The 22,269-nt window shown below is 39.6% G+C and overlaps 1 protein-coding gene across 3 annotated transcripts in view; it reads right to left on the reverse strand.

Annotated features, from left to right (window-relative positions):
* Positions 1–22,269, reverse strand: part of LOC133617281 (regulating synaptic membrane exocytosis protein 1-like) — a 261,134-nt gene that overhangs the window by 113,282 nt on the left and 125,583 nt on the right. For 2 of the 3 annotated variants that reach the window (XM_061977200.2, XM_061977199.2), the window contains exons 5-12: positions 21,926–21,966; positions 21,672–21,782; positions 13,539–13,638; positions 11,909–12,032; positions 11,757–11,813; positions 7,263–7,309; positions 7,047–7,162; positions 2,336–2,466 (exon numbers count right to left, since the gene is read on the reverse strand). In XM_061977200.2, coding sequence (XP_061833184.1) covers positions 2,336–2,466; positions 7,047–7,162; positions 7,263–7,309; positions 11,757–11,813; positions 11,909–12,032; positions 13,539–13,638; positions 21,672–21,782; positions 21,926–21,966 — 727 coding nt within the window. The remainder of the gene's footprint in view (positions 1–2,335; positions 2,467–7,046; positions 7,163–7,262; positions 7,310–11,756; positions 11,814–11,908; positions 12,033–13,538; positions 13,639–21,671; positions 21,783–21,925; positions 21,967–22,269) is intronic. The other variant, XM_061977201.2, reaches the window with a different exon arrangement.

Here is a 22,269-nt window from a genome sequence, read left to right on the forward strand (position 1 = left end):
CGCATCTTTGGGCCACTGGTGCAACTTGAATCCGTCCCTGTTCGTGTTGTTACACCCTCCGACAACACACCGACGAGGCATGATGTCTCCAAGGTACGGAAAACAGTCGAAAAAACGGAAAATAACAGAGCTGATTTGACTCGGTGTTTGAGAAAATGGCGGATTGCTTTCTCGATGTGACGCCACGTTGTGACGTCATCGCTCCGAGAGCGAATAATAGAAAGGCGTTTAATTCGCCAAAATTCACCCATTTAGAGTTCGGAAATCGGTTAAAAAAATATATGGTCTTTTTCTGCAACATCAAGGTATATATTGACGCTTACATAGGTCTGGTGATAATGTTCCCCTTTAAGTTCTTTACAAGTGTATGTAAACTTTTGACCATGACTGAACAGATTTGGTCTATTTGAAATAGTGTATGTCAAACAGCTAAAAATATCCTGTTTACAGTTATATTGCACTAAAACAGGGTCTTTTGTACTCAGACTACATTACGCTAGTATGCAAATTACCGTATTTTTCGGACTATAAGTCGCAGTTTTTTTCATAGTTTGGCCGGGGGTGCGACTTATACTCAGGAACGACTTATGTGTGAAATTATTAACACACTAGCGTAAAATATCAAATAAAATTATTGATCTCATTCACGTAAGAGACTAGACGTATAAGATTTCATGAGATTTAGCGATTAGGAGTGACAGATTGTTTGGTAAACGTATAGCATGTTCTATATGTTATAGTTATTTGAATGACTCTCACCATAATATGTTACGTTAACATACCAGGCACGTTCTCAGTTGGTTTTTACAAAACTTTTGTTTTGAAAGGGGAATTGCAAACTTCCTGTTGATTTTTGATGGTTATAGACGTATAAGATTTCATGGGATTTAGTGATTAGGAGTGACAGATTGTTTGGTAAACGTATAGCATGTTCTATATGTTATAGTTATTTGAATGACTCTTACCATAATATGTTACGTTAACATACCAGTTGGTTATTTATGCCTCATATAACGTACACTTATTCAGCCTGTTGTTCACTATTCTTTATTTATTTTAAATTGCCTTTCAAATGTCTATTCTTGGTGTTGGATTTTATCAAATACATTTCCCCAAAAAATGCGACTTATACTCCAGTGCGACTTATATATGTTTTTTTCCTTCTTTATTCTGCATTTTCGGCCGGTGCGACTTATACTCCGGTGCGACTTATACTCCGAAAAATACGTCAACTTTTAATCAGAAGGGTTCAATCCCTCTCCTGTGCTAGTTTGAAGCCGACACGACAAACGCGCTCAGAGGAGATAATTTCTGAAAAAAGGTGACCGGTTTTTACAAAACGTTTGTTTTGAAGGGGGAATTGCAAACTTCCTGTTGATTTTTGGGGGTTATAGACGTATAAGATTTCATGGGATTTAGCGATTAGGAGTGACAGATTGTTTGGTAAACGTATAGCATGTTCTATATGTTATAGTTATTTGAATGACTCTTACCATAATATGTTACGTTAACATACCAGTTGGTTATTTATGCCTCATATAACGTACACTTATTCAGCCTGTTGTTCACTATTCTTTATTTATTTTAAATTGCCTTTCAAATGTCTATTCTTGGTGTTGGATTTTATCAAATACATTTCCCCAAAAAATGCGACTTATACTCCAGTGCGACTTATACAGGTATATGGTTATTTCCTTCTTTATTATGCATTTTCGGCCAGTGCGACTTATACTCCGAAAAATACGGTATTTAAAAAAAATGTCAACCCTATAAATGCATAGATGCAATGTAGCTTTTTAAAAGTAGTATGTCAATAATCGCAGTATCGCCATATGAATATATTGCCGTGATTGTGACCCCATGTCCTGTACAGTATCGTACTGTATCGTTTTGTAAAGTAAAACTCATCAATAAATAATAAATAATAATAATAATAATAATAAATAAATAAATAAATAATAATAATAATAATAATAATAATAATAATAATAATAAATTAATAATAATAATAAATAAATAAAACAAACAATCCAAAGAGATGCAATTTTTTTTAAATCATTTGAGTATAGCATATCGTGTAAAATGTAATGAAACATTGAACATTTACATTAAAAACTTTATGAAATACCACCTGTAAGCCCTATAAATTGTACAACTATCTGACTATTTCAACCCAACAAGTCAAGTCAGACTGCCATTCCACAGAGTAGGAATGGGCAATAACTTTTTTTTTTAAGGATTCAGTTGGTGTTGGTTCCTGCTCAAAGTGCCTGGTGACAAAGTCTGTTGTAAATCGCCGCTTAATAAAAAAATATCGACATGATTCGTCACTTACCTCCGGTCTGGAAGGAAGTACATTTTGACGTATGGGTTCCGGGGTCGTCCATCTGGTCGGGCTGGCAGGTCTATGGCTTGAAGGACGTTGACGATAAGTTGATGACCTACTTTGTCGTACCACAGCTTCACCTGTAAGGTTTATTGAAGGGAGTTAGCCGCTGTCTGTACAGTGGCTTAAAAAAAAAAGTATTCATGTCTCTTGAACTTTTCCACATTTTGTCAAAGTACGACCACAGACGTGAAAAAAAATAGAAATTGTGAAGTTAAAGCAAAAAAATGATTGTTTATTTTTAGGGATGTCCGATAATATCGGACTGCCGATAATATCGGCCGATAAATACTTTCAAATGTAATATCGGAAATTATCAGTTTCAAAATGATCAGTATCGATTTCAAAAAGTAAAATGTATATCCTTTTAAAACGCCGCTGTGTACACGGACGTAGGGAGAAGTACAGAGCGCCAATTAACCTTAAAGGCACTGCCTTTGCGTGCCAGCCCAATCACATAATATCTACAGCTTTTCACACACACATAAGTGAATGCAAAGCTTACTTGGTCAACAGCCATACAGGTCACCCAGAGGGTGGCCGTATAAACAACTTTAACAGTTACAAATATGCGCCACACTGTGAACCCACACCAAACAAGAACGACAAACACATTTCGGGAGAACATCCGCACCGTAACACAACATAAACACAACAGAACAAATACCCAGAATCTTCCGGGACGCTACTATATACACCACCCGCTACCCCCCCCCCCCCCCCAACATACCTCAACCCCATGTCAACCTCCCAAATTCCAAGCTGCTGTTTTGAGGCATGTTTAAAAAAAAAATAATGCACTTTGTGACTTCAATAATAATTAAAGCTGCAAGCAGCGATGGACGGGACCGACTTTGACGGCACATAAAATCCAAACCGGAGCAGTAATTAAAACTCTTTCGTCAACTTTTAATCAGAAGGTAGTTTGAAGCCGACACGACAAACGCGCTCAGAGGAGATAATGTTTGAAAAAAGGTGACCGTTTTTTTACAAAACTTTTGTTTTGAAGGGGGAATTGCAAACTTCCTGTTGATTTTTGGGGGTTGTCAATATATAAATAAATGATAAATGGGTTATACTTGTATAGCGCTTTTCTACCTTCAAGGTACTCAAAGCGCTTTGACAGTATTTCCACATTCACCCATTCACACACACATTCACACACTGATGGCGGGAGCTGCCATGCAAGGCTCTAACCAGCAGTCATCAGGAGCAAGGGGTGAAGTGTCTTGCCCAAGGACACAACGGACGTGACTAGGATGGTAGAAGGTGGGGATTGAACCCCAGTAACCAGCAACCCTCCGATTGCTGGCACGGCCACTCTACCAACTTCGCCACGCCGTCCATGTAGGTCTAAGTGAGACCTACATAGAGGTTTTTTGTTTCATGTCTCTACGACATTCCTACTGGAAGTTACAGGCAGTTTTGTCTGCGTTTTCTTCCTAGGAGCAATTTTGTCTGTGTTTTCTTCCTAGGGGCGCTAGAGCACAATTTTGAAATTGGGTTGGGTTTTTTTTTTTTATTAGATCTCAAATGTTGCCAGTACTGATGTGTGTGTCCAGTTTGGTGAGTTTTGAAGCATGTTAAGGGGGTCAAATTATAGCTCAAAGAGGCAAAAATGACTGTTTTTACAAAACTTTTGTTTTGAAGGGGGAATTGCCAACTTCCTGTTGATTTTTGCTGAAGGATGTTAGTGTATGAAATCTAGGTCTAACTGAGACCTACATAGAGGTTTTTGTTTCATGTCTCTACGACATTCCTACCGAAAGTTAAAAGCAGTTTTGTCTGTGTTTTTTCCTAGGAGCAATTTTGTCTGTGTTTTCTTCCTAGGGGGCGCTAGAGCACAATTTTGAGTTTTGGGGTTGAGTTTTTTATTAGATTGCAATGTTTGCCAGTCCTGATGTGTGTGTTCAGTTTAGGGAGTTTTGAAGCATGTTAAGGGGGTCAAATTATAGCTCAAAGAGGCAAAAGTGACTGTTTTTACAAAACTTTTGTTTTGAAGGGGGAATTGCCAACTTCCTGTTGATTTTTGATGAAGGATGTTAGTGTATGAAATCTAGGTCTAACTGAGACCTACATAGAGGTTTTTGTTTCATGTCTCTACGACATTCCTACCGAAAGTTAAAAGCAGTTTTGTCTGTGTTTTTTCCTAGGAGCAATTTTGTCAGTGTTTTCTTCCTAGGGGGCGCTAGAGCACAATTTTGAGTTTTGGGGTTGGGTTTTTTATTAGATTGCAATTTTTGCCAGTCCTGATGTGTGTGTTCAGTTTAGGGAGTTTTGAAGCATGTTAAGGGGGTCAAATTATAGCTCAAAGAGGCAAAAGTGACTGTTTTTACAAAACTTTTGTTTTGAAGGGGGAATTGCCAACTTTCTGTTGATTTTTGCTGAAGGATGTCAGTGTATGAAATCTAGGTCTAAGTGAGACCTACATAGAGGTTTTTGTTTCATGTCTTTACGACATTCCTACCGGAAGTTACAAGCAGTTTTGTCTGTGTTTTTTCCTAGGGGGCGCGAGGTCGCAATTTTGAGTTTTGGGGTTTGGTTTTTTGATTATATCGCAATTTTCGCCAGTCCTGATGTGTGTCTCAAATATGATGAGTTTTGAAGCATGTTAAGGGGGTCAAATTACAGCTCAAAGAGGCGGCGGTATAATAATAAAGAATAAAACCTTACAATCACAATAGGGTCCTCGGTCCCAAAGGGACATTGCGGTCCCTAAATATGGCAGTGCCATGTTGGCATTTTTTTTTCCATAACTTGAGTTGATTTATTTTGGAAAACCTTGTTACATTGTTTAATGCATCCAGCGGGGCTTCACAACAAAATTAGGCATCATCAATATTAGTAACAATTTCAAGATAGCAGTGATTAAAAAAAAACCCTCATTGATATCATCATTAAAAACATTGATCAAAAATAATGAAAAAATTAGAAATGAACAATAGTGTGTCACAGTGGCTTACACTTGCATCACATCCCATAAGCCCGACAACACACCGCGTCCAACATTTTCCACAAAGATATAATAAGTCATTTTTTGGTTCATTTATTAGTTGAAACAAATTTAAATAATGGATGCCATATTCCAATATATGACTCATTATTATCTACACTAAATGCAGTTTGTTCTACTGATATCATCTCCATAGCTTGTGTGATGCTGTTGTCGTTAATGTTCATATTTGTTTCACTACATTTGGATTTGTGTGTCCTCAATTGCTCTGTTTATTGTTGTTCTTAATGTTGCTGGGAAGGGTTTGGTTTTGGAATTGGATTACATTGTTGTGTATTGTTTTGTTGATTGATTAATAAATTCATTAAAAAAAAAAAATTAAAAAAAATTAGGCATAATAATGTGTTAATTCCACGACTTTATATATCGGTATCGGTTGATATCGGTATCGGTAATTAAGAGTTGGAAAATATCGGAATATCGGCAAAAAAGCCATTGTCGGACATCTCTATTCACAATCATTATGAGAGACAAGAACACACACATTTCTTTTCTTTTTTTTTAAGATTTTAAAGATGATGAAAAAACGCATGGAAAATGGATGTTATTTATAAAAAAAATGTTTGTAATATTTAATAAATATTATGAAAAGTCTGCCATGCAATTGCGCCTTCAAAGCCCTTAAAAAAACATCCAAACACCTCCATTGAGGTTCTACATACATGATGTAAGTATACATGTAATGTAGTAACGGACACATTTACAATGACTTGTAATATTAATTTTAAGCATACGCGGCGCAATAATTAAAAAAACACATCACAACTAGAGATGTCCGATTATGGCTTTTTTGCCGATATCCGATATTGTCCAACTTTTAATTACCGACACCAATATCAACCGATACCGATATATGCAGTCGTGGAATGAACACATTATTATGCCTAATTTTGTTGTGATGACCCGCTGGATGCATTAACCAATGTAACAAGGTTTTCCAAAATAAATCAACTCAAGTTATGGAAAAAAATGCCAACATGGCACTGACATATTTATTGTAGCGTCCCGGAAGAGTTAGTGCTGCAAGGGGTTCTGGGTATTTGTTCTGTTGTGTTTATGTTGTGTTACGGTGCGGATGTTCCCCCGAAATGGGTTTGTCATTCTTCTTTGGTGTGGGTTCACAGTGTGGCGCATATTTGTAACAGTGTTAAAGTTGTTTATACGACCACCCTCAGTGTGACCTGTATGGCTGTTGACCAAGTATGCTTGCATTCAGTGAAACTTGCCAAGGGACCTGTAAGCAAATATTAACATTGCTGTATGTATACTTTTGATTTGGTCACATTTTCAGTAGACCCATAATAAATTCATAAAAGAAGCAAACTTCATGAATGTTTTTTGTGATCAACAAGTATGTGCTCCAATCACAAAAAAATAAGACTTGTAGAAATGATTGGAAACTCGAGACAGCCATGACATTATGTTCTTTACAAGTGTATGTCAACTTTTGACCACGACTGTATGTACACAGCCATTTACCGTATTTTTCGGAGTATAAGTCGCGCCTGCCGAAAATGCATAATAAAGAAGGAAAAAAACATATATAAGTCGCACTGGAGCCCGGCCAAACTATGAAAAAAACTGCGACTTATAGTCCGAAAAATACGGTAGATGATGTGTCAGTCGGCTCCTGGTTCAAGTACTCACAGAGAGTTGTCCACGCAGCTCCAGAGGAAGGTCTCTGAGGGTTCCTGGGCTTGTCGGGGACATCACTGATATAGAAGGTCGCTCCATTTTCTGTGACTCAAAGGAACTGGAACCTGCTGAAGGAGGAGAGCAGCACAGGTATTGAAGGAATAAACCACAAATGGAGGAAAAATAAAAGCAAAGAAAAGAAAAGAACAACCCTTAAAAGATACTCACTTGATTCTAGAGGAGGGTGCGATGACTCTGGAATTCTTGGGATGTCCCTATAAAAATGCAAGACAACTGAACGCCTTGATAGTCCCAAACCTCTGAGATCTATTCATATTTTAAAGACCAAGTCAATTTACAGTAACAGAAGAGAATCATTTTGAATAATAAATGCTGCATGTAATGATGTATGTGTGCATATTTAAGGTGCTGGGTAGTAGGGGGGGAAACAATGAAAAGGAGGATTTTATATGAAGGATTTAAGGCAGTGGTTCTTAACCTGGGTTCGATCGAACCCTAGGGGTTCGGTGAGTCGGCCTCAGGGGTTCGGCAGAGCCTCCGCCGCGCAGGTCAAGACACGCCCGACTCATCGTGTAAATAAAAAGTTCTCCCTGTCGGCGTATTATGGATACCCCCAAACAATTTTCCCTCTAATTTTCCATATGTGTGCACTGCAAAAAGTCAGTGTTCAAAAACAAGAAAAAAACAAACAAAAATGAGGGGTATTTTATTTGAACTAAGCAAAATTATCTGCCAATAGAACAAGAACATTTGGCTTGTCAAGACTTTCCAAAAAAAAGTAAAATTAGCTAACCTCAATGAAGCCAAAAATACCTTAAAATAAGTATATTCTCACTAATAAAAAGTGCACTTTTCTTGGTAGAAAAAAAAAAAAAGAGACCATTTTGCTCAATATGTTGAAAAATATTCTTAAATTAAAGGGGAACATTATCACCAGACCTATGTAAGCGTCAATATATACCTTGATGTTGCAGAAAAAAGACCATATATTTTTTTAACCGATTTCCGAACTCTAAATGGGTGAATTTTGGCGAATTAAACGCCTTTCTATTATTCGCTCTCGGAGCGATGGCGTCACAACGTGACGTCACATCGGGAAGCAATCCGCCATTTTCTCAAACACCGAGTCAAATCAGCTCTGTTATTTTTCGACTGTTTTCCGTACCTTGGAGACATCATGCCTCGTCGGTGTGTTGTCGGAGGGTGTAACAACACGAACAGGGACGGATTCAAGTTGCACCAGTGGCCCAAAGATGCCAAAGTGGCAAGAAATTGGACGTTTGTTCCGCACACTTTACCAATGAAAGCTATGCTACGACAGAGATGGCAAGAATGTGTGGATATCCTGCGACACTCAAAGCAGATGCATTTCCAACGATAAAGTCAAAGAAATCTGCCGCCAGACCCCCAGCAAAAGAGAGCGGATGAGGGTATGTCTACAGAATATATTAATTGATGAAAACTGGGCTGTCTGCACTCTCAAAGTGCATGTAGTTGCCAAATGTATTTCATATGTTGTAAACCTAGTTCATAGTTGTTAGTTTCCTTTAATGCCAAACAAACACATACCAATCGTTGGTTAGAAGGCGATCGCCGAATTCGTCCTCGCTTTCTCCCGTGTCGCTGGCTGTCGTGTCGTTTTCGTCGGTTTCGCTTGCATACGGTTCAAACCGATATGGCTCAATAGCTTCAGTTTCTTCTCCAATTTCGTTTTCGCTACCTGCCTCCACACTACAACCATCCGTTTCAATACATGCGTAATCTGTTGAATCGCTTAAGCCGCTGAAATCCGAGTCTGAATCCGAGCTAATGTCGCTATAGCTTGCTGTTCTATGCGCCATGTTTGTTTGTATTGGCATCACTGTGTGACGTCACAGGAAAATGGACGGGTGTATATAACGATGGTTAAAATCAGGCACTTTGAAGCTTTTTTTTAGGGATATTCCGTGATGGGTAAAATTTTGAAAAAAACTTCGAAAAATAAAATAAGCCACTGGGAACTGATTTTTAATGGTTTTAACCCTTCTGAAATTGTGATAATGTTCCCCTTTAAGTAAATGCTAGTGCCATTATCTTGACATAATGATATGCACTCGGCATTACATTTTTTGAAACCAGCAAACTTATACTAAAAACTGATTTTTTGTTCTTAATGAAAGGCAACAAGGCAACCGCTTGTTACTCTCGGGGTCTCCTAGCCGCTCAGGCAAATCATATGGTCTAAAAATGCATTTTTCCATGGATAACATGACATCATCGCGCCAAGTGCGTGCTCTTTCAGTCAATTAGTGCGCATATATACAGCCCGGCCCCCGGCCAAAAATGTTTTAGTTGTAATGTTGAAGAATTCATCTGAATGCGAATGAACTATTTATGTTCAAAATTGTTAGAAATGTTAAATGTTTAAATATTAACTGTCAGTTTACTATACTGTGCCAACTGTACTACTATATGAGTACGTATTGTCTATTGTTTCATTGAAAATAAACCAGCAAAGTCCATTTGGCTGTCATCCGTTTTAATTATGAGACACATTAGTGTCAAAGTCATGATTTTTTTTTTTCCATGCTTGAAATAAGAAATGATTACTTTAAAAAAGTAGTTTTATACTTGTGAGTGTTGATGACACAACTTTGCAACACTTGATATTCTAGTTTCAAGCATGTTTTACTCAATATAGGTCATCAAATCTCAGCTACAAGCTGTAATATTTTACTGAGATCATTTAGGACCAAAACCCTTAAAACAAGTAAAACACTCTAACATAAAATCTGCTTAAATAAAGTCTGACTAAATAACAAGTTCAATGTTTTATTATTATAATCAAATGACAGTAGTCATTTCCATGAGATTATTTTCTAAAATAAGTGTTTTGGCCCACTTATAATGACTATAACATATTGTTTTTCATGAGCTGTGTATTAGTATTATATGTCTGGGTTGGGGTACTGCTTTGGAAATAATGTCTATCCCTTTCAGATATCGCACTTAATTCCCATTAAAACATTCACATGTTGCACAATGAGATGTAAACATGGGATCATGTGTACATTCCTGTACCTTTCTGTTTGTAAAATATATCTTTATTAGTATATGTGAGTGTGAATGTTGTCTGTCTATCTGTGTTGGCCCTGCGATGAAGTGGCGACTTGTCCAGGGGTGTACCCCGCCTTCCGCCCGATTGTAGCTGAGATAGGCTCCAGCGCCCCCCGCCACCCCGAAGGGAATAAGCGGTAGAAAATGGATGGATGGATAGTATTTCTTTAATATAATAACTAAAGATGTCCGATAATATCGGTTATCGGCCGATAAATGCGTTAAAATGTAATATCGGAAAATCATCATATATCGGTTTTTTTTATTATCGGTATCGGTTTTTTATTTATTTTTTTTATTTTTATTAAATCAACATAAAAAACACAAGATACACTTACAATTAGTGCACCAACCCAAAAAACCTCCCTCCCCCATTTACACTCATTCACACAAAAGGGTTGTTTCTTTCTGTTATTAATATTCTGGTTCCTACATTATATATCAATATATATCAATACAGTCTGCAAGGGATACAGTCCGTAAGCACACATGATTGTGCGTGCTGCTGGTCCACTAATAGTACTAACCTTTAACAGTTAATTTGACTAATTTTCATTAATTACTAGTTTCTATGTAACTGTTTTTATATTGTTTTACTTTCTTTTTTATTCAAGAAAATGTTTTTAATTTATTTATCTTATTTTATAATTTTTTTTTTAAAGTACCTTATCTTCACCATACCTGGTTGTCCAAATTAGGCATAATAATGTGTTAATTCCACGACTGTATATATCTGTTGATATCGGTATCGGTTGATATCGGTATCGTTAATTAAAGAGGTGGACAATATCGGATATCGGCAAAAAGCCATTATCGGACATCCCTAATAATAACTAGAGATGTCCGATAATGGCTTTTTTTGCTGATATCCGATATTGCCCAACTCTTAATTCCCCATTCCGATATCAACCGATACCGCTATATACAGTCGTGGATTACATTATTACATTATTATGCCTAATTTTGTTGTAATGCCCAGCTGGATGCATTAAACAATGTAACAAGGTTATGGGAGGTGTATATTGTAGCGTCCCGGAAGAGTTAGTGCTATAAGGGATTCTGGGTATTTGTTCTGTTGTGTTTATGTTGTGTTACCGTGCGGATGTTCTCCCGAAATGTGTTTGTCATTCTTGTTTGGTGTGGGTTCACAGTGTGCCGCATATTTGTAACAGTTTTAAAGTTGTTTATACGGCCACCCTCAGTGTGACCTGTAGGGCTGTTGACCAAGTATGCCTTGAATTCACTTGTGTGTGTGAAAAGCCGTAGATATTATGTGATTGGACCGGCACGCAAAGGCAGTGCCTTTAAGGTTTATTACTACATCCGTGTACACAGTGGCGTTTTAAAAAGTCATAAATATTACTTTTTGAAACCGATACCGATAATTTCCGATATTACATTTAAAAGCATTTATCGGCCGATAATATCGGCAGTCCGATATTATCGGACATCTCTAATAATAACTTAATTTTATGATTACGGTTCGGGTTCGGTGAATGCACATATGAAACTGGTGGGGTTCGGTACCTCCAACAAGGTTAAGAACCACTGATTTAAGGTAAGTTTTGGGGTAGGGGTACCACCAATTCAATTGACGCTACTTACTGATATGCTTTATATACTTTTCTCAAGAGGTTTTTGGACATAATTCGATGAATCGATCTTTTAAATAAAAGGAAGGAGAAAATAAAAGTGTCTGTCAGAAAATAAATTGAACACTTAAGATAATTCTAAGGCACTAGTGAAGCCAATCTTACCCGATGGGTCTGGATACAACTAGTTCCACTTGAGGCTCGGCCTTGGATTCAAGAATAATGTTGTACACTTCTTTCTTGGTTGCCCCTGGCAATGATTTTCCATTCCACTGCAACACCTCATCCCCTGGAACAAAAATGGTAGCAAAACATTGATTAAAATGAATGGAAGTGTGAGTGTTATAACCGTTGTGGACATTTTTGTTTTGTCCCAAGCCTGAGTTGTAATTAAGTCAGGGACCTGAGCACTAACGAATGAGCACTTTTTGTTACTAATCTGTTCCAAAAGGTCCATCAAAAACCAAACTGTAGGAAACTCAAAACTATTTTCCAATAGGAAACATTCTATTGAGGCACCCAAAAATATAAACGCAAAGCACATTTTATCAAGTAAAATTACAGTTGCATGCAGAAAACAATATAAAAATACTGTCAGACACGGCACAGGATCCAAGCGTGCAGGTTTTAACGGGGTTTTAATGATCACGTGTTTTTAACAAAAGTTTTCTCTCGCAGAACGTGACTTTTCAGCCACGTCCGTATCCTCTCTCCCCTCCTGCTCCCGGCCGCTTACTGTTAAAGACAACAGATGGTTAGATTAACACGTGCCACCTGTGAAATCTAATCACCTGCCAGCTGTGTCTCACCGTCAGCACTGCCACGCCCCCGTCTGATGGTGCTCTGTCCTCAGCACCATGGACAGAGGCGGTGACCTTTGCTCCATCTCCCTCTACATACATATAAATAAGGATTTAAATGGCCCAACGAAAATTTAACTAGCGGTGTCCCAATCCGATATTTATATTAGCTATCGGTCGGATACCAACAAAATAATGTTAATAAAATTATATCGACGTGCTTAAAAAATGTCCGACATAAGCCTCCGATTCAAGCTGTCCGTTCCAAGCTCTGCTTCAGTCACACATAAGACAACCTGCTCACTGAACTTTGTGGATATTATTAAAAAATAAAACGTCCTAATACCATAAAAAAAACAACTCAATAAATTATTTTATGACTGCTGTTGTTCTGTTGTATTGTCTTGTTGTAATTATTATTGTATCCGTGGAGGGAGATGTGGCCAGCGTTGCCTGCAGGAGCAAAGGTCACCGCCTCTGTCCATGGTGCTGAGGACAGAGCACCATCAGACGGGGGCGTGGCAGTACTGACGGCGAGACACATCTGGCAGGTGATTAGATTTCACAGGTGGTACCTGCTAATCTAACCATCTGTTGTCTTTAACAGTAAGCGGCCGGGAGCAGGAGGGGAGAGAGGATACAGATGTGGCTGAAAAGTCACGTTCTGCTGGAGAAAGAGTTGGACACAAATCTATGCACATTAAAAACTTTGTTAAAACTGCACGCTTGGCTCTTGTGCCGTGTCCACAGTGGAACTGCTAGGAGGCAACTTCCACAGTATCTTTGTTTGTGTTCTTGAAAAAAAGATTTTAATCTCAACTAGTTAAAAAAAGGAAATTGATTGACTGATTGATATGGCATAAAATAACCGAGACTGCACACGAAAACCCGGGCAAACTTTCAGCGGAAGCTTTCACCGAAACCAGAATCCTACGCAGGGTGGGGTGTACGAAAACCGAGCTCCCACTGAATGTGAAAAATGCAAACCTGCTGACCTGCTCTTAAATGTCCCACCACGTCTGCCAGGCTTCCTTTCTTGACTTTGGTGATGAAGGCCCCGAGTCTTCCCGTCTCTGTCATCTTCCCACCTATAACCTGCGCACATGGAAGAGGCAGAAGACATTAAAATGTACCAGTCAATGATGATTGACCGGCAACATTTTGAGACATTACTACTTGGTCTGAAAAAACACAAAAGAAGGTAGAATTCAGTGTTGCCAAAAGTATTTGGCCACCCATCCAAATGATCAGAATCAGGTGTCCTAATAAAATCAAGCATGGAGACTGTGTCTACAAACATTTGTGAAAGAATGGGCCGCTCTCAGTGATTTCCAGCGTGGAACTGTCATAGGATGCCACCTGTGCAACAAATCCAGTCGTGAAATTTCCTCGTTCCTAAATATTCCAAAGTCCACTGTCGGCTTTATTAAAAGAAAATGGAAAAGTTGGGGAACAACAGCAACTCAGCCACAAAGTGGTAGGCCACGTAAACTGACAGAGAGGGGTATAGCGGATGCTGAAGAGGCCGTTGACTTGCTACAGAGCTCCAAACTTCATGTGACCATCCAATTAGCCCACGTACAGTACGCAGAGAGCTTCATGGGATGGGTTTCCATGGCCGAGCAGCTGCATCTAAGCCATACATCACCAAGTCCAATGCAAGGCATCGGATGCAGTGGTGTAAAGCACGTCGCCACTGGACTCTAGAGCAGTGGCGACGCCTTCTCTGGAGTGACGAATCACGCTTTTCCATCTGGCAATCTGATGGACGAGTCTGGGTTTGGAGGTTGCCAGGAGAACGGTACATTTATGATCGCATTGTGCCGAGTGTGAAATTTAGTAGAGGAGGAAATATGGTGTGGGGTTGTTTTTCAGGAGCTTAGTTCCAGTGAAAGGAACTTTGAATGCTCCAGGATACCAAAACATTATGGACAATTCCATGCTCCCAACCTTGTGGGAACAGTTTGAAGCGGGCTCCTTCCTCTTCCAACATGACTGTGCACCAGTGCACAAAGCAAGCTCCATAAAGACATGGATGACAGAGTCAGGTGTGGATGAACTTGACTGGCCTGCACAGAGTCCTGACCTGAACCCGATAGAACACCTTTAGGATGAATTAGAACGGAGACTGAGAGCCAGGCCTTCTGGACCAACATCAGTGTGTGACCTCATCAATGCGCGTTTGGAAGAATTGTGGAAAAATTCCTATAAACACACTCTGCAACCTTGTGGACAGCCTTCCCAGAAGAGTTGAAGCTGTAATAGCTGCAAAAGGTGGACCCACATCATATTGAACCCTATGGGTTAGGAATGGGATGGCACTTCAAGTTCATATGTGAGTCAAGGCAAGTGGCAACACTTTTGGCAATATAGTGTATATTCTCTAAATAATAGTGTACTTTTTCTAAATATACATTTGAATACTCTTGGAGAGGGTGGGGCATAGTTACATTTGCAACAAACAAACATCTTGCAGACATACGCAGAAAGACCAATACATATTATCCAGACCACATGGAAGTGTGTTAAATAAATAAATAATAATAATAAATCAATAAAAATAATATAAATATAATAAAAAATAAATACAATCATCATTGCAGCTCCTCGGTGGCAAGGCCCCGGGGGTGGATGAGATCCGCCCGGAGTTCCTTAAGGCTCTGGATGTTGTGGGGCTGTCTTGGTTGACAAGACTCTGCAACATCGCGTGGACATCGGGGGCGGTACCTCTGGATTGGCAGACCGGGGTGGTGGTTCCTCTCTTTAAGAAGGGGAACCGGAGGGTGTGTTCCAACTATCGTGGGATCACACTCCTCAGCCTTCCCGGTAAAGTCTATTCAGGTGTACTGGAGAGGAGGCTACGCCGGATAGTCGAACCTCGGATTCAGGAGGAACAGTGTGGTTTTCGTCCTGGTCGTGGAACTGTGGACCAGCTCTATACTCTCGGCAGGGTCCTTGAGGGTGCATGGGAGTTTGCCCAACCAGTCTACATGTGCTTTGTGGACTTGGAGAAGGCATTCGACCGTGTACCCCGGGAAGTCCTGTGGGGAGTGCTCAGAGAGTATGGGGTAACGGACTGTCTTATTGTGGCAGTTCGCTCCCTGTATAATCAGTGTCAGAGCTTGGTCCGCATTGCCGGCAGTAAGTCGGACACGTTTCCAGTGAGTGTTGGACTCCGCCAAGGCTGCCCTTTGTCACCGATTCTGTTCATAACCTATATGGACAGAATTTCTAGGCGCAGTCAAGGCGTTGAGGGTATCTGGTTTGGTGGCTGCAGGATTAGGTCTCTGCTATTTGCAGATGATGTGGTCCTGATGGCTTCCTCCGGCCAAGATCTTCAGCTCTCACTGGATCGGTTCGCAGCCGAGTGTGAAGCGACTGGGATGGGAATCAGCACCTCCAAGTCCGAGTCCATGGTTCTCGCCCGGAAAAGGGTGGAGTGCCATCTCCGGGTTGGGGAGGAGATCTTGCCCCAAGTGGAGGAGTTCAAGTACCTCGGAGTCTTGTTCACGAGTGAGGGAAGAGTGGATCGTGAGATCGACAGGCGGATCGGTGCGGCGTCTTCAGTAATGCGGACGCTGTATCGATCCGTTGTAGTGAAGAAGGAGCTGAGCCGGAAGGCAAAGCTCTCGATTTACCGGTCGATCTACGTTCCCATCCTCACCTATGGTCATGAGCTTTGGGTCATGACCGAAAGGATAAGATCACGGGTACAAGCGGCCGAAATGAGTTTCCTCCGCCGAGTGGCGGGGCTCTCCCTTAGAGATAGGGTGAGAAGCTCTGCCATCCGGATGGAGCTCAAAGTAAAGCCGCTGCTCCTCCACATCGAGAGGAGCCAGATGAGGTGGTTCAGGCATCTGGTCAGGATGCCACCCGAACGCCTCCCTAGGAAGGTGTTTCGGGCACGTCCGACCGGTAGGAGGCCACGGGGAAGACCCAGGACACGCTGGGAAGACTATCTCTCCCGGCTGGCCTGGGAACGCCTCGGGATCCCCCGGGAGGAGCTGGACGAAGTGGCTGGGGAGAGGGAAGTCTGCTTCCCTGCTTAAGCTGTTGCCCCCGCGACCCGACCTCGGATAAGCGGAAGAAGATGGATGGGATGGAAATACAATCATCATAGGTCCCCTTTCAAAGAAAGCGGGCGTACCTATAAGGGACATTTTTCTTTAAGCCTTTTGGCACACTTGGCAATTGGGCGGCAGCTATCGATTGTTATAGTAATCGAGTACTATTGATTAGGTTGTTCGAATGAATCGGATGAAACACAGTTTGTATCCTTAATGAGTACTTTAGGGGAAAAAAAATAAATAAACAAGAATTGTTCTGCTTGCCATACATTTTATAATGTTTTTTCCTGATAAATGCAATTCTTCAACATTGAAATTGCACTTTTAAAGGCCTACTGAAACCCACTACTACCGACCACGCAGTCTGATAGTTTATATATCAATGATGAAATCTTAACATTGCAACACATGCCAATACGGCCGGGTTAGCTTACTAAAGTGTAATTTTAAATTTTGCGCGAAATATCCTGCTGAAAACGTCTCGTATGATGACGTCTGGGCGTGACGTCACAGATTGTAGAGGACATTTTGGGACGGCATGGTGGCCAGCTATTAAGTCGTCTGTTTTCATCGCAAAATTCCACAGTATTCTGGACATCTGTGTTGGTGAATCTTTTGCAATGTGTTCAATGAACAATGGAGACAGCAAAGAAGAAAGCTGTAGGTGGGAAGCGGTGTATTGCGGGCGGCTGCAGCAACACAAACACAGCCGGTGTTTCATTGTTTACATTCCCGGAAGATGACAGTCAAGCTTTACCATTGGCCTGTGAAGAACTGGGACAACAGAGACTCTTACCAGGAGGACTTTGAGTTGGATGCGCAGACGCGGTACTGTGAGTACGCATGCAGCTGCGGCTTCCAAACATTTGATCGCTTGCCCGTACGTGCGTGCCGCTATGTGCATGTCACGTACGTAACTTTGGGGAAATATATGTGCTGTATGAACTTTGGGGAGGTGAACGGTACTTTGGGCTGTGGGTTGTGCAGGTGTTTGAGTTGTATTGGCGGGTTATATGGACGGGAGGGGGGAGGTGTTTGTTATGCGGGATTAATTTGTGGCATATTAAATATAAGCCTGGTTGTGTTGTGGCTAATATGTCTTGTGTTTATTTACTGTTTTAGTCATTCCCAGCTGAACATCAGGTCCCATCCGCCTCTCACAGCATCTTCCCTATCTGAATCGCTCCCACTGCCCTCTAGTCCTTCACTCTCACTTTCCTCATCCACAAATCTTTCACCCTCGCTCAAATTAATGGGGAAATCATCGCTTTCTCGGTCCGAATCGCTCTCGCTGCTGGTGGCCATGATTGTAAACAATGTTTGGATGTGAGGAGCTCCACAACCTGTGACGTCACGCTACTCGTCTGCTACTTCCGGTACAGGCAAGGCTTTTTTTATCAGCGACCAAAAGTTGCAAACTTTATCGTCGATGTTCTCTATTAAATCCTTTCAGCAAAAATATGGCAATATCGCGAAATGATCAAGTATGACACATAGAATGGACCTGCTATCCCCGTTTAAATAAGAAAATCGCATTTCAGTAGGCCTTTAACACATGTGTATTGACAAAAAAAAAATATCTGCTGTTCGCCGCTACACAAATCATGGCACCCACGCACATTTGCACTCTATTTCAGCAGCAATGTGGAAAGAATTTTCGACATATTTAAAGTTCCGGGCAATCCACGCGGCCCATATTTGATATTTGAAACTCAATGTATTAATCACTGAATTGAAACCTGGGTGTGGGATTAAATAAATTATCTTCTTTCCACTCCCTTTCAGGCAAAACTGGACCATCATGATTACATACTGTACATTACCTTTTGCATTATATTAATTAATATTATTACATGTTGTCTACCTTGTACTTTTTTTTATGTCATTGCCTGAAATAAATAAATAAATGAAAAAAACATTATGGAAAAGTACTTATTAATTGATTAATCAAAGAAATACAATATAATTTGAAGCTTTGGTGTAATTCAATTATTCCATTTAACTGATGAATCATTGCAGCCCTACTTGGAAAAAATTGAAATGTCTTACTATAAGTCTTTAAAGACGTATTTACCTCGGATTTGACGCCCCTCGTTGCCTGGCTGACTTCCGTTTTGTTCTGTGAAGTTTCAGCATTTCTGTCATGCAAGTGTTTTAGGAGTTTGTTGGCGTGATTGCAGCATTTTCCTGTTGCCTGTGCTTAATGGCGTTTGTGTGTTTAAAGGTTTTGGTTCATTTGTGTGTTTCGAGGACATTGCTGCTGCATGTTTGCCCTGTTGGCCGCTGTGGGATTATGCAAAAACTACACTGCAGATTTCCACGTTATGCAAGGGCAAGAAGCCCAGGAAAAAAATCTAGATGGAATAATTAAATTGGCATAATCTATTATCTGGAGACTTGCATGTTACTTGGTAATCACAATGGAACCCGTTTCAACTGACGGCCCTCGGACTGGTTGATTGACGTCAACATTAGGGGTCGTCAACATAACTGAAACGGAAATTACCCATTGTTGCACATTTACCTGTGACTAAGAATAATATTGTATATATATATATATATATATTTATATATATATATATATATATACAGTACAAGCCAAAAGTTTGGACACACCTTCTCATTTCAATGCGTTTTCTTTATTTTCATGACTATTTACTAGAGATGTCCGATAATGGCTTTTTTGCCGATATCCGATATTGTCCAACTCCTAATTACCGATTCCGATATCAACCGATACCGATATATACAGTCGTGGAATTAACACATTATTATGCCTACTTTTGTTGTGATGCCCCGCTGGATGCATTAAACAATGTAACAAGGTTTTCCAAAAGAAATCAACTCAAGTTATGGGAAAAAAATGCCAACATGGCACTGCCATATTTATTATTGAAGTCACAAAGTGCATGATTTTTTTTAACATGCCTCAAAACAGCAGCTTGGAATTTGGGACTTGCTCTCCCTGAGAGAGCATGAGGTGGTTGAGGTGGGCGGGGTTAGGGGGGGAGGGGTGTATATTGTAGCGTCTCGGAAGAGTTAGTGCTGCAAGGGGTTCTGGGTATTTGTTCTGTTGTGTTTATGTTGTGTTACGGTGCGGATGTTCTCCCGAAATGTGTTTGTCATTCTTGTTTGGTGTGGGTTCACAGTGTGGCGCATATTTGAAACAGTGTTAAAGTTGTTTATACGGCCACCCTCAGTGTGACCTGTATGGCTGTTGACCAAGTATGCCTTGCATTCACTTGTGTGTGTGAAAAGCCGTAGATATTATGTGATTGGGCCGGCACGCAAATGCAGTGCCTTTAAGGTTTATTGGTGCTCTGTACTTCTCCCTACGTCCGTGTACACGGTGGCGTTTTAAAAAGTCATACATTTTACTTTTTGAAACCGATACCGATAATTTCCGATAAATCAAATCAAATCAAATCAACTTTATTTATAGATATTACATTTTAAAGCATTTATCGGCCGATAATATCGGCAGCCCGATATTATCGCACATCAACTTGTAGATTGTCACTGAAGGCATCAAAACTATGACACCTGTGAAGTGAAATTCATTTCAGGTCACTACCTCTTGAAGCTCATCCAGAGAATGCCAAGAGTGTGCAAAGCAGTAATCAGAGCAAAGGGTGGCTATTTTCAAGAAACCAGAATACAAAACATGTTTTCAGTTATTTCACCTTTTTTTTGTTAAGTATATAACTCCACATGTGTTCATTCATAGTTTTGATGCCTTCAGTGACAATCTACAATGTAAATAGTCATGAAAAAAAAACAAAAAAACGCATTGAATGAGAAGGTGTGTCCAACATTTTTGCCTGTGTGTGTGTGTGTTTGCAATGCATACATACATACATATATATATACATACATATATATATATATACATATATATATATATATATATATATATATATATATATATATATATATATAAATATATGTATATATATATACATATATAAATATATATATATATATACATATATAAATATATAAATATATATATATATATATAAATACATATATACACATATGTATATATATATATATATATATATATATATATACATACATATATATATAAATATATATATACATACATATATATATATATATATATATATATATATATATATATATATATATATATATATATATATATATATATATATATATATATATATATATATATATTTAAGTTAGGTCAGGAAAAAACACAGAGGCTATTTCATTTCCTACAAGCCAGTTTTGCAGGTTTCCCTGCTCTTCAGGGAAAATACATACAATAATATCACATTTTATATGGTGTGGAAAGAAGGCCCGATGCTCATACTTAAGATTGTCTAGTACACAATAAAAGGGAGGATTACAATTACCAAACGTTTTACATAATTATATCTCCTGAAGAGCAGGGAAACCTGCGAAACAGGCTTGTCGGGATGAAATAGCCTCTGTGTTTTTTCCTGACCTAACGTTTGTGCCGCTCTACCCCGGTATTTAGCACTGCATAACGGATAAATATATAAATATATATTTAACCGGTGTCACTTTATTGACACAATTTCTCACATTTCTGTGTATATTTAATCTTTTGTGTGGTAATTTCGTGGAGTTGAATACAATGACAATAGAACTTTTGTACATGTGTAAATATTTCCTCCGGTGGCTAACATCTAATCTAAAACAAATGATTAAATGGCTGCATTTGGTTAGTTGCTGTGGTAAAATTCCGGCTATAACTGTGCTTTTATTTTGAAGCCGACTTTGCACTGAACAGGAAGTCACGTTTGCAGAGTAATTAGGCATAAGTTGTGCTGCTGCTGCTGATAATGATTAAGTTAACGAAGCTAAATTAAGTGGATAAGTTATTCGACATAAACAGGACCAATTTAAAGGGGTTCCACTTGAACTAATTTCAAGTTAATTTATTTAAAACAGTGACAGAACACATTGATGAACATTTCTGTAAAGGTGTCGGTCTTAGCTATAGAGCTGATGTTCAACTGTGGTACCTGGGCAAGGTATACAATGTGGTAAATGAAGGTGTCTCCTTACTTTTAGTCCGAGGAGGGAGCCAGCTTCTCGAGGCATGGCTGATCTCTTGCTGAGCGTGATGCGTCCAATCAGATGATCGCCCTCTTTAGAAGGCTGCCACGTCACTGGATGCTACAGGGACAGCATATTTGTCATGACATCCAATACCATCCAATGAGGGAATTAAGACCAAACTTAATTGTACAGACAAGTTAGTAGTTAACGCTAACATGACACGCCTTTACAAAAGTAGTTGGTGTTTGACTGATACTTACATGCCACACTGCAGGGTCAAGTGGATGACAGTCCCAGTCACCTGCGTATAGAAAACAAATTAAAGGATCGTTTTGGTGCTGCAGCCAAATGATGTCATCCTAAAAGGGTGCATAGATCATCAAATGTGCCAGAGGAAATAATACAATTTCTACTGTACTGTAAAAAAATGTGCCTTGGTTCAATAAAAGTTGGGAAATATTGGTTTAAGTGATAGAAACAGCATTTAAAAAAACAAAAAACATTCACTGTTTTGTGCAAAAATGCATTACTTCACAGCATGGTTTGCCCTACAAGTAAGTGATAATGGCGCCACATCTTACAAATGAGGGTCTTGTGCGCAAAA

This window comes from Nerophis lumbriciformis, linkage group LG16 (genome assembly GCF_033978685.3).
Source record: "Nerophis lumbriciformis linkage group LG16, RoL_Nlum_v2.1, whole genome shotgun sequence".
Lineage (NCBI taxonomy): Eukaryota > Metazoa > Chordata > Actinopteri > Syngnathiformes > Syngnathidae > Nerophis > Nerophis lumbriciformis.